Raw genomic sequence first — 13,329 nt, 5'->3', positions numbered from 1 at the left:
TTAGGGCGCAATAACTCTAATTGGGCTAGAATGTTCATACCTGGTGTAGGTGTTTAATAGGTGAATGCTTTAATGGAGTTCGAAGATGAGCATTTTTTTGCTTTGACTAAGCAGAGATAAGAAATTTCATTGGTTCATACTTTGGGACACGATAACTTTCGTTCTAATTAAGTGAGAGTGGTGGAACTTGGTGTGTAGTCTCATTATAACAATACCTTGACGAAGTTCGGTAATGAGCATTTTCTGGTCAGAGTAAGTAGAGTCATAAGCAATTTGAGTTTGGAGCTGGATTACTTTGAATCTAATTGAGTGAGACTGGTCAAACTTGATGTAGGCATTCATTAGGTGAATTCCTTGATGGAGTTCGGAGATTAACATTTTCTGTTGAGGGTAAGAGGAGATAAGCAATTTGATTAATGGATGCTTTGAGACACTGTAACTTTGGTTCTAATTAAGTGAGAGTGATGAAATTTGGTGTATAGTTTCATTACATAATACCTTGACTAAGTTCAATAATGAGCATTTTCTGCTTCGGTTAAGTAGCGATAAGCAATTTGATTGGTCAAGACTTTGGAACATAACAACTCTGCTTTTGATTGAGGTAGAATGTTTAAACTTAGGTGAATGTCTTTACTGAGTTCAATGATTAACATTTCCGACGAAAGCTAACTGATGGAGAGTATGAAACTTAGTATATAGTTTCACTACCAGGTACTTCAAAACCTTCACTGAATTTGATCGTGAACATTTTATGCTTAGACTAAGTATAGATAATCAGTTTGATTGCTCAATACTTTTGAAAAAGATAAATGTGCAATTAATCAATATGTCTCATCTCACTGTTGGCTTGTTTAAAAAGGTAACGGTGTATATTTTCCATTGACGTTTTACAAGAACATAAAGGTGTGTCGATAATATTTGATTGAAAAAATATCATTGTTAAGGCTACTTTGTGAAAGACCGGGTTTGGTAATGAAGAATTGTTAGTTTATGTACTTCGGATATTTCATCGAAATAGATTTCTTAAACTTGAAATGTGAATTTGCATTCTTTTTTATCAGTGAGTAGTTTATTATATTCAGAAATGGTTTTAGGAAAAAAGGATTTTTTAAGACTTGGTCTACAGACAGGAATCAGTATATTATCTTGCTTTCTTAGATTATATGGTATAGTATTGACAGAAGGAAGTAAACCCGATAACTAGGGGGGGGGGGCACCATTAAACAACAAAGGGATAGATGACCACAGTCGAAAGGAGCAACCAACAACTTGCTGTTGTTGTGCTTTATTACAAATTCAACCTCCAATACATTATATATGGTATTATGAACAGGTTGATTTAATTGCGTGATTTACGTATGAAGGCTCAATAAAAATAAAAAATATGGGTAAACAAATGTCACTTTAAAACACTGTGTCGTGAGGAGAGAGCGGGGAGTCATCTTCTCCCTCATAATAAAATAAATTAAACATGAGGTCCATCTGATTAATATTTGGTATCATCAATGCGGATAGAAAAAAACAGTGGGGGCAAAGAATCCGCTTGCTTTGTGCGGAAAACCACACAGCTGGACCTTTGGATTATTTACAAATCCAAAACTGTTCATGCAATTATTTCCAGTTAAAATCCTTCCGCTAGGGTCCCGTGTGGAGAAGCGATGCTGCTGTCGTTAGCCGACTTACTCGAGCGGAGGGGACACTAGAAGCCGAGAGTTGCAGAGGATGGGAACGTTGGCTCAAATGAAGAACGACAGCTCTGGTCGCCCTGCTCTCGGTTACCAGTGAACGTCGACGCGGAGGTCTTCCCCACTTAGTTCAAATTATGTATTTTTGGAGTCGATTTTATCGCAGTCGGAGAGGCGTCCCACCGTTTGGCTGTGGATGTCAGCTCGGGAGCGGAGAACGGGTGAGGAGAGACTCTGCGGCCAACATTTTATAGTTCTGTTTTGTTTTTGGTTTGTTTGTTTTTTTTTGGGGGGGGGGGTAGTTTTGCGATAGGGTCGAGACCAGAGTCGCCGGGCCTGTTCGGGTAGCTTGAAGAGGGAGATGGTAGTACCGTTTCGGAGAGGGTTGGGTGCCTCTCGAGCATAGAGCACAGATGGACATGGACTTGCCTGTTAAACTCGCACTTGTACGTACGAATGCTCTTCGCAACGACATCCTGTCTACACATGTCGTGCATTGTAACACTATGCCCAGTGTTATGCGTCGCTGGCTATATGTGGAAAATACACGGAGAAAATTTCCCACATCCAACGTGTGACACACACTATTTCTCCTGCTACATATTTTGGAACAGCCCTTGATCGTCTTGCATTGTCTCTTGCTGTGTTTGTAATTCTTCAACTGGTTAGGACGTATCTTAAAATTAACAAACACGTTGACAGATACGGTTTCTACAGTTTTATATATGATTATTTGCTGGATACATATAAGCATACAATGCATAATGATTCTCTCAAACCCCATCCAGTCAGACTCGATGGGGCGAGTCTGCTGATATAAATTGCTACATGTTTTCCTTCCGGAATCAAGCTGCTGTCTGACGAATGGGCAGATATGATGGTCTCGCAGCTTGGGGTTTTGGGCGTTCAATTATCTAATTGGTCAAATATGACGTTATTATTTATAGTGATTGCATGGTAAGCCAAATGATGCAACAGTGATTTTCCAATGGAACCAGCTAATGTTTACCAAATTATAATCTGTCACTCATTTTGATTTAAGTGCATATTAGACAATATGACTTATATACAAAGTGTTAACTAAATTACTTTAATATAATGCTATTCTTATAGGGGACCACGTGGCTAAGTGGGTAAGACGCTGGCTCGCTAGCCTGGAGGTCGGGTGTTTGATCCCTGCATTGGCCGAGAAAGTTCATCCAGATTTCCCGGCGTGGTTCCCCCTTGTCAGTGATGCAGGACGGAGGGCCTGACAAGGACAGCTGTCTAGTCGTTCGGATGGGACGAAAAACAGAGGTCCCGTGTACACATTGGCATGCACGTAAAATATCCCTTGACAGTTGGAATTCGATATAAGAGTAGGCCGTAGTTCCGCTCTCCGGGCAAAATTTCTCTCATAGCTCACTGTATGGCGTATGCCCGTCTTCATTAGCCCAGTTCGGAGCAGAACAGTAGGACGTTAAACCCCATTTCATTTCATTTCATTTGCTATCATTATATTAAAGAGCAAATCTTACAAGTCTTACAGCACTGATCGATAATGTCTCGCCAGTCGTACGACCAAGACTCACAGAGAGAGCACTGCCTACGCGGCCTCGTCATAGCCAGACCCAAACGACTGCCGATGTCCAGCCCGATACCCGTCAAATGTTCGAAACAGTTGCCCTTTAAGAACTTTCAAGGGAGAGAATCTGGCCAACGCAGCTAAAATCTCTACCAGACACGCGACACGAAGGCAAAAGCGCGCTATGGGTGGGAGAAATATAATCCCCTGCGCGGCGAGAACGGCGACTGCGACCGACTGGAAATTGAATGCAGGACAATCCTTGTAATCGGGATAATATGTTAATGAGTCAAAACCTTTTAGCCAGTTTTTAATTTATGATGTGATACTTTATGCATGTGTATACCTTCCAAACGAGTGCGTTTTCTCTTACATAGAAGGTGAACTTTGGCGGAGAATTGGTCGGGCGAGTTTGTTGAGGCGATTCGCGGTGAAAGGTTGCCGGTTACCTCTTGCTCTCGGTGCGTACACAGCGGTTGAGTGAAGACTAGGGAGTGTATGTTCGTGCAGCTCCCGGCTACCCTTCTCGTCACCATCGTCGCGCCGCTTGCTCGAGGAGAGGATGGGGATGGCGCCCGAGACCCGTGTCTCCGAGCCTCTATTGTTATAAAATGTAATAGCCCCACTTTTATCTTCGGCATGCCGACCATTTACAATTCTCAGATCGGTTGTTTTACACATAGAACGTAAGTTCCTACCAAATTGATTGACACACTGCATATATCATCTGTGTATGTTATAAATGACGACAAATTATGTAAGCATGTTCTACTATTCAATTTGATTTATATTTAAGTGTACAATCTTCTAAACAAGTAAATTGATCTATACCATATTTATTACGGAAGGCACTATTAATTGGTGGGAAATAGTTAGCTGTCAAATAAAGTTTATCATGTGATTTTTTATCGTGAGATATCTCTAGTTCAACATTGCTATCTTCTTTAGTTTCTAAAATTGTGAAATGTCAACTAAGTGAAGTTTTAATAAATATGACTACACCACCGTAGTACATATAATTATCTATCTCTAGGCACCAATTATCTTCAGGTTTTATCCAACATTCAACATACAATATCATACTGACATATAATATAAACATAATATAGTCGTCATTTACTCTTATCATTTAGTGATCTACATATATTCCAAGATACTGCATTAATTGTATTCCCCAACTATCTCCTGTCGCATTCTCTCCGGTGTCGGTACGTGACGTGATCATTTGTGTGGTTGACTGTAACTGTTGCTCGCAGACCTCTTTGTAGCTGCCGTGGTGGATATATTACTTCGTGGACTGTCATCTAACATTTCTAATGAGCTTATTTCTTCTCCGTATAATCTGCAATCTATGAAAAGTTTCTCTTATGAGGCGTATATGGTGTCCTGGCAACCGAAATCTCATTTCTATGAGATATAACCGCTTCTCCTCTGTTGTAAAGCTGCTGGAACTTTACTGATTTCGCAAGGTATGCCTTTAAGTTTATATCCACTTTTCTTTATTTCCCTAAGATCATGATAATAGATGAAACGTGCTACGATCGGAAGATGTTTAGTATTAACGAGTTTGCCAAATCTGAGAACATTCACAGTTGTGACAATCTCTTAACTGGGCTACAGTGTCGCGTAAAAATGTCGTATTGTCGTGATGTCGGGTTATCGCCTTATGAAGTTCGACATCACGACATGATACCAATCGGGTAAAAATGTGATGTCTGGTTGTCGCCTTTTGAAGTTCGACATTACGACATGATACCAATCAGCTTGATGTCGGGTTGTCGCCTTTCAAGAACAAGTGTAGAAGCGACTATGCTCATCTCGATATCAGGAATATGTACACTGATCCTGGTGTTGGCCAAGAAAATACCCGGGGTTTTGCAGCTTGGTTTTCTCCCTGTCGGTAGTGCTGGACGGACAGACTGGCAATGAACAGTTTCTAGTTGCGTAGATGGTACCATCTTCAATAGAAGGTCTGATCTCGCTTTAGCTACGTGCATCTTATCAAGGCCTTCACGGAATACCCTGCATATTTCAGCACTAAATTCGATTGGGTACAAACCCAGCTTGTGAGCCTATCAGATTCGTAAATCGTCGCGAATACCAAGCCTCGCGCTTTCAAGCTAAAATGTCTACCTGTGATAATCGAGTTGCAAAGTTCAAGGTTCATTCAATGTCAAGGTTTCCGTGGAGGTCGCGATGTCATAACCTCTGATTGGTCGCTACTGCTCACGTGTCTGTAGATAACATAGCTATAAGTTCGGGAATTGTGAAGTAAACAAGCAACATCCAAATGTTGTAAAACTCGCAGTCTTTGCTTCAGGAACATGAGATGGTACAAAACACAAGCTCCTGTGTAATCATTGGCGCGCACATAAAATAATCCTTCGCAGTTGGATTTCGATGAAGAATTGTCCAGGGAAAAATTGATAGAGCTCATCCTCTCATTGTCCCAATGCTTCACATCAAATTTCGGGAGCCGCAGGGGCTCGGCGAGTAAGGCACTGGTTCAATAGCCAGGAGGTCTAGGGTTTAATCCCGGTGTTGGTCGAGAAGTTTCCCGGATTTTTCAAGCGTGGTTTACACTTGTCAATGGAACACCCGTATTCATTAGCCAGCTAGTGCAGACAAATTTGAACAATCCGTTAAAGGCTGTTACCTCGATCGTGTCTACAATGTTTTCGGAAAAGGGTGGAACTCTGGAACACCAAATTTGAAATAAATCTGTTAAAAATCTCTATCGCGTTCAGAAGATTTTCGGCAAAGGGGTTAACTCCGGAACGGAAGGTTTGGGGCACTGGATATCGATGGAGTTCGTCAAATTTTCGTACAATCAGGGGCAGTAATTCAGGAATTTACGGTCCGACGTGTATCAGAAAGCTTTAGGAAAAAAACATATTTAAGCTTCATCAAAATTGGATAACAATTGTGACCTGTAGAGTGTCCACAAACAAATGTGAACAGACCTCCAGTTGGACCGGGACGACGGCATAGAAAATGAAATGAAATGAAATGGAGTTTAACGGCTTACTGGTTTGCTCCGAACTGGGCTAATCAAGACGGGCATACGCCATACAGTGTGCTATGCGGGAAATTTTGCCCGGACAGGGCACTACGGCCTACTCTTTTATCGAACTCCAACTGTCTAGGGATATTTTACGTGCACGCCAATGTGTACACGGAACCTCGGTTGTTCGTCTACCGAATGACTAGACATCCGTCCTTGTCAGTCCCTCCGTCCTGCATCACTGACAAGGGGGGGGGGCACGCCGGAAGAACCTGGATGAACTTTCTCGGCCAATGCAGGGATCGAACACCCGACCTCCACGCTAGCGAGCCAGCGTCTTACCCACTTAGCCACCGTGACCCCCCCCCCCCCCCGAACGGCATAAAACGTCCCCTTGAAAATGTGGGCGAATAAAAGGTGCTTAAGAATGAATAAAGAACTTGTTTTCCTGTATCGGATTGTTAAATTTGTTAATATCTGTAATTGTTAAAAACATGAATAAAGGGTTCTTTTTCTATGTACCGGTATCTTGTGTAAATATTTGTAATTAATATTGTTCTGGCAAGCAAAGAACCCTGTATGTAGCATGTACGTAAAAGAACCATGTACTTACCATGTACGTAAAATAACCCTTGCCAGCTCAAAATCAAAGAAGCGTGGACAGATAGACGCTGCCCGGGCAAAATTCTGCTTCCTTGCATTTTACAAACAGTCATAGAATAAAAATAACCACATGTTATTCTCACGAAATACTGAAGTATTGCATGTGTTGACAGAGTATGTTAAACCCCATTCCATATATATCTTTATGTTTTGCGATTAAATACAATTCAATACCACCATGATATTGTTATTCGTATTAAATTACATTTTCATGGTTACCTTTTCTCTATTTTTTTTTATAATATATCATATACTTATAATATTTTCTACAAATTGAGACAATAAAATGGGGTTTATCGTCCTACTTTGCTGCACCACTCGGACTATTGAAGGACATACGCCAAGCAGCGTGCCATGAGGGAAACTTTCCCTGGACAGTGCATTCCTTCATCAACTTCCAACTGCGAAGGGTTCTTTTATGTGCACGGCAATGTGTACACAGGAGCTTGTGTTATGGTCCCATCTACACAGCTAGACACTGTTCTTTGCCAACCCCTTCGGCCTGCACTACCGACAGGGGGGAACCACGCCGCAAAATCCCAGGGAACTTTCTTGACCAACACCAGAACAGTGTACATAATTCTAAGATGAGCATGGTCGCTTCTATCGTAGTTCTGGGAAGGCGACAACCCGACATCATGACAACCCTGTTCTACTCCTACTGAGCTAATGGAGGCGTGTGGCTAGGAGACGCTATAATTGAAGAATATGAAAGATAACACCAGAAAGTGAACTATAAATGAATTTTCATAAAAAAAAAAAAAATTAGGATTTTTATACAGCCGAATATATTACCGTCTCTCCATCGGCCGTTCTGTCCGTCTGTAAACAATTTTCTGATAATTACTGCCAGAGTTAGGCCCTTGATGACTTTGAAGATTCTGGTTAACACTCTAGGGACCGATCGACTTTAACTTTATACACAGTGTTTCAGGTCATGAGAGCAAGAGTCCTATTGATTTTTAACGATTTCCGATAACTTCAACAGCTAAATTGTAATGGTTTCTTTATCAATCTTTAGTGTTTTGTAAATTCTTTCATTACCGACAAGAAAGTGACGACCCTTGTGGAGTGCGCGGACGATTTAGCTGCCGTGGACGAATGTTTCGTTGCCTGGCAATCTATCTTTTTCTAAAAAAGTTTATACATAAACCGTTCAAAACAACCGATAAAACAGTAATTATTTTGCATTTGTTTTTGCATGCCACACCTAAAAATTACACAGATAGGATTGTAAAGTTTTTTGGGTTAGATTTACAGCTACCGACATTTAGAATACAATATGCTATCTTTGCTATTATATTTAAAATTTAAATTCATTTTTCTAGGGATGATCCAGATTGTTCTTTTTAGTCTTCTTATGTGCATCACAATACGGCAGTTTTCTATTACGGAATACGCTAAGGCTTTTTCTTGGTCACACCCTAATTTCAAATCTTCCTGACTTTTACGCGGTAGCGTTGGTTCACTAACCAGATGATCTCGGCCCAGCGTGACTTTACCGAGGTCCAGTGCATGATGGTGTGCACGTAATGGAACCTTGTCAGTTGGAATTTTAAATAAGAGTAGGCCGTAGAGTCGCTGTCTGGGCACAGTTTCTCCTCATAGCACACTGCATTAGTGCAGAAGTGTAGTTTGCTAGATAAACTATGCTGTAGTTTAAATAACCGTGGGGGGGGGGGGTTGGATGTCTGAATGGTTAGCGTGCGCGCTCTGTATCATTAAGCCTGTCATTGAGTCGACTGGCGTGGTTTCGAATCCCCGGTTGTACGTGACAAGGAGTAGGGTCGCCTGTCCAACCTCGTGGGTTTTCTCCAGGTCCTCCGGTTTCCTCCCACTGCTAGAGACCCCTACGCGTAAGCGAATTATTGAAATAAAATTAAACCATATGTTAGTCCCGAAATGACCTAGTTTGTGTCGAGTGGACGTTAAACCTCATTTCTCTCTCTCTTTAAAAAAACCGTGGTCTGTCCCCAAGAAGTTTAGTTTTGCCCCAGTGCTGGCGGAAAAGTTACTCCGGGCCTTTCCAGTGTGGCACCATCAAAGTTTTTCCCCATAGCACACTGCATTGGTGCAGAAACGTAGATTGCTTGATAAACTGTGCCGTAGTTTACATAACCATGGTCTGTCCCCAAAGAGTTTGTTTTTGATCTTTAAAAACTATAGTTTCTAATAAGAAAAGTAACACATTGTCACCACGAACGTTCAAATAACGACATATGATGATACCTAATGTGATCTGAGTTACAATATTTGTAGATTATTGTGGATTTTGGTCGATTTGCGTTGGTACGGTTAAATTGTGCTGTTGGTGGCTATCAGTAAACATGCGTACGAATTGAACTTCCGAGGCGAGAAGTCAAGAGAGTGAGAAAGCGAGGACATCCAAAGGCTAAAAAACAAACGTGGGAAGTCGAGGTAAAATAATCTCGTGGCGAGAAGCTCGCATTCGCGTCCTGTTTCTTCTCGTTCTCTCACTTTCGCTCCCTCGCCCTTGTGCAGTCGAAATTATGAAATGGCCGCTATTGGCTTTCATACTTAACTGAAGAAGGTCTGCTCATGCGCACTGATTATGTTCGAAGATAATCTTTCTCGGATTTTGAATGCGACAAACCACGGCACGACCAGTCGACAAATCTGTTTTCCTCGACTTGTCTGGTTGTGAAGGCGACAAGTCCACAAAAGTAACCCGAAAAGACAACAGAACGAAGGCGGCGATTGACCCGAAAAGACAACAAAACGAAGGCGGCGATTGTCGGGTAATATTCTCGCGTCGTCGGAAAATAAATGAAGTGGGTTTTAACGTCCTACTGTTCTGCTCAGACTGGGCTAATGAAGACGGTCGTGTTGTCGGGTTGATTTTGTCGTTCCGTGACTTATCGCTTTTCAATCAGACAAGTCGAGGATTTAGAATGGCCGCTAACAGCCACCATAAATAATTGTCTGGGTGATAGAGAATATCAGTGTTGAGACTATTCTTATCTCATTCTTATCTTATTTTAATGGGGAATTGGAAATTGAATAAAATAATCTTATAGTGATTTCATGAGGAATAGGCTATACAGATCAACTTAATTTAGAGAGTATTTTATACTTACCATAGTACAACAGACTGGGCGTACCTTCCCTTGATTTTTTAACAATATTTTAAATCTATTATTGTCTTTGTAGATTTTATTTCTTCCCACAACAAATATACAATTGGAAAAAAAACAATCATTGCTAATCATTTGAAATACAATAGTTTTACAAGTCGCTTCTAAGTCTATAGGGGGTCACGGTGTCTAAGTGGGTAAGACGCTGGCTCGCTAGCCTGGAGATCGGGTGTTCGATCCCTGCATAGGCCGAGAAAGTTCGTCCAGATTTTCCAGCGTGGTTCCAGCTGTCTAGTCGTTGGAATGGAGCGAAAACCCAAGGCCCCGTGTACACATTGGCGTGCACGTAAAAGATCCCTTGACAGTTGGAATTCGATATAATATAAAAGTAGGCCGTAGTGCCACTGTCCGAGCAAAATTTCCCTCATACTCATAGCACACTGTATGGCGTATTCCCGTCTTCATTAGCCCAGTTCGGAGCAGAATAGTAGGACGTTATACCCCATTTCATTTTATTTCATTTCATTTCTAAGTCTATAACTCTCAATTTAAGCACAAAATTACTTGACTGCAAACGAAAAACATAATGTACAGGGGGGTGGGAGGGTCATAGAAATTCCTGTCATGCTTACGCGAAACCAATAAATGATTTCTCGATGCCTTTCGTTATTTTTGAAAACTTGTGCATTGGAATCCTTTTTCCATCTCCTGTGTGGCTGACATCTTGAACTGGATAAAAGGTGGCTTCTGAAAATTAAATTCGGAATACCGAGATTGATAGTTGACAACTCCACCTATTTAAGACATGGCATTTATCCCAAAGGCAAAGACTTACCAACGACAATTTTGTAGATAAAAGTTTTGCCGATATTCCAATTAATCAATAACACGCGACTTCGGTGGTTGACATGTCTGTCAATCATATCCCTATACCAACCGGCGTAACGCACGAATATACGCCCTCGGTTGCCATTTCCTAAGTTTTAGTAATGTGAAGCGTGCTAGAGCAATTTCTGTCTGTTATGATAGATTGACAATTATATGTTTATCGAGTGGATCTCTATATGTGTGGTCTTTTACAGACCACCCCTCTAAATATTATATCAGCAAGCACCTTAGTTTTAGCGGTTATAGATCGTAGAAGTGTGTGGGTTTATAGTTTGATGATAGAACAACCCTCATACACACGTCAATCTTGTGATATAAGGTGGAGTCCTATTTACATTTATTAGTTACTTCAGAGCAAATAGTCAAAGAAAGATGTGGTCAAGACGAAATGTGCTGTTCATATTAACAATAGGAATATTATGTCTAAATGAAATAGTAAAATCAGAGAACCAACGTGTAAGAAAATTTAAACGATTTTTTGTGGATGAACGAGCTAAAAAAAAAGAAGGGAACGGTCGGTTAATTTCTGGTGAGAAAAGGCTGCGTAACTTTGTTGGGAAAAGATTGCGTAATTTTGTGGGTAAACGTTACAGTGATGAACCTGATTTTGAATCTTTTCGTGATAAAAAAACAAGAATCGTGCAGAAGGAAAAAAATGACTTTCCCTATACAGAACCAGACACGAATAAACCGTTTATAACTTTTATTCGAAAACGCTTGCGAAATTTTGTTGGAAAGCGTGATGTAGTTCAAAGCAGTAAAAATGACATTTTACGAAATGTCATTAGAAAACGCTTAAGAAATTTTGTAGGAAAACGAGAAGAAAGTTATGGCAGGGGTCAGCATTTTGTCAATCCACAAAACATGATTGCTAATGTAGACAGAAAACGTTTGAGGAATTTCATTGGAAAACGACACCACAGTAGTAACATATTTAATAGTTTTGTTCGAAAACATGGGTTGAAGTTTGTTAAGGAACAGAAACACAACGAAATTCTCGATAAACAAATATCCACCCAAAATGAGGAAGAGGTAAAGAAAAGACTTCGCAATTTTATTGGTAAGCGAGGGTTCGGGATTCGTGTGACTGATTTAAATGAAGATAAGCATTTGCAAAATGTAATGACGAAACGTCTTGTCAAATTTTTATTTGAACACCCACGCAGCAGACGTGATGTCCATGTAGGAAACAGATTTGGCATGGTTGTTGGAAAACAAGGCAATAAGGGGGAAAATGAAAACAATGAAAAAGAAGATAAACGAATATCTAGTCCACAACCAGATCACATGTCGAAATTACAACACAGACGAAGAAAGAGATCTTTATTTCAATACTCTAAACAAGAAGTGGTTGTACCAAGCAAAGGATGGTGTAATACCTATGGTGACCGATACGTGAAAAATAACTGGCATGAAATTCAACGACAGAAATTACAAACACGGATCATGGGCAACAAACATCAGTTAAATCAGAAGCGAATTAGAAATTTGGTAGGCAAAAGACTGAGGAATACTGTTGATAAGAGGATGGTGTCATTTTCTCCTGAAAAGATATCCGAGAATAAATCATGGCGACATGGTTACTTTTTCGATAAACGATCTGTGCGACGGGGAGACTCGATGGAATACTTGGATAGGCCGGTCACATATAACAGCGACTACCCAGCAGTTACAAAACGTCTTCGAGATTTCCTTGGAAAAAGACGTCAAAGCACTTTAGATAAGAACGGCAAAATAGCTATACACCCCAGCAGTATGCAGCAGTCGAGTAATAATAAAAGTGGTCAAACAAAATTAACTGATCTGATAATTAAGCGGTTTGCAAGAGCTGTATCTTCGCAGATATTTCCGGTTATACATAACAATAAAAGACTTCGAGAATTTATCGGGAAGTGATTGTTTCTCAAAAATACATGTTATATGATACGATAAAGATTCTTTTATGTGAAAATATGGAATTATTATATATATACGTATTGTTACAAGTGGTCGGCGTGTGAGTAAAATACTGAGTATTTCAATTGTTTTTTGGTTGTTATTTTTTTCTTTAAAGATACCTTCCCGCGTACAAACTGAGTGATTTGATGATATATTTGGACTAAAACATATTCAAACTAATTAATCTATCAAAATTTTGCTTCAAAACACTGTTTTCGTGAGGGAATACCCCTGCTATAAAAAATATATTAAAAGAGGTCATGTTAGTGTCACGTGACTTGGCTGACGTGGTACCTAGCAACGGGTGAGAAGCCGGAGGAGAATTCATTGCATATACAAGACGATGTTGTCTTTACTCGCTATTTATTTATCGTAAATATCGAAACCTAATTAAATTCTCGGATTATTCATTTTCCGCGTCTCTTTCCGTGTTTTTCTTTTTTATCTCAGAAACTGTTGTATGGTAAGGCTCACCATCAAGTTTATCAAGAT

General features: G+C 40.3%; 1 protein-coding gene across 1 annotated transcript; it reads left to right on the top strand.

Moving 5' to 3' along the window:
• Positions 1 to 11,235: 11,235 nt before the first annotated feature.
• LOC126828370 (protein PRQFV-amide-like) lies at positions 11,236 to 12,912 on the top strand. Its single transcript, XM_050558145.2, has one exon. The coding sequence runs from the start codon at positions 11,272 to 11,274 to the stop codon at positions 12,793 to 12,795; it is 1,524 nt and encodes a 507-aa protein (XP_050414102.1). The 5' UTR covers positions 11,236 to 11,271; the 3' UTR covers positions 12,796 to 12,912.
• The last annotated feature ends 417 nt before the right edge of the window (positions 12,913 to 13,329 follow it).

This window comes from Patella vulgata, chromosome 7 (assembly GCF_932274485.2).
Source record: "Patella vulgata chromosome 7, xgPatVulg1.2, whole genome shotgun sequence".
Taxonomy (NCBI): Eukaryota; Metazoa; Mollusca; class Gastropoda; family Patellidae; genus Patella; species Patella vulgata.
The sequence above is the reverse complement of the archived record's forward strand: the minus strand, read 5'-3'. Positions and strand labels throughout refer to the sequence as shown.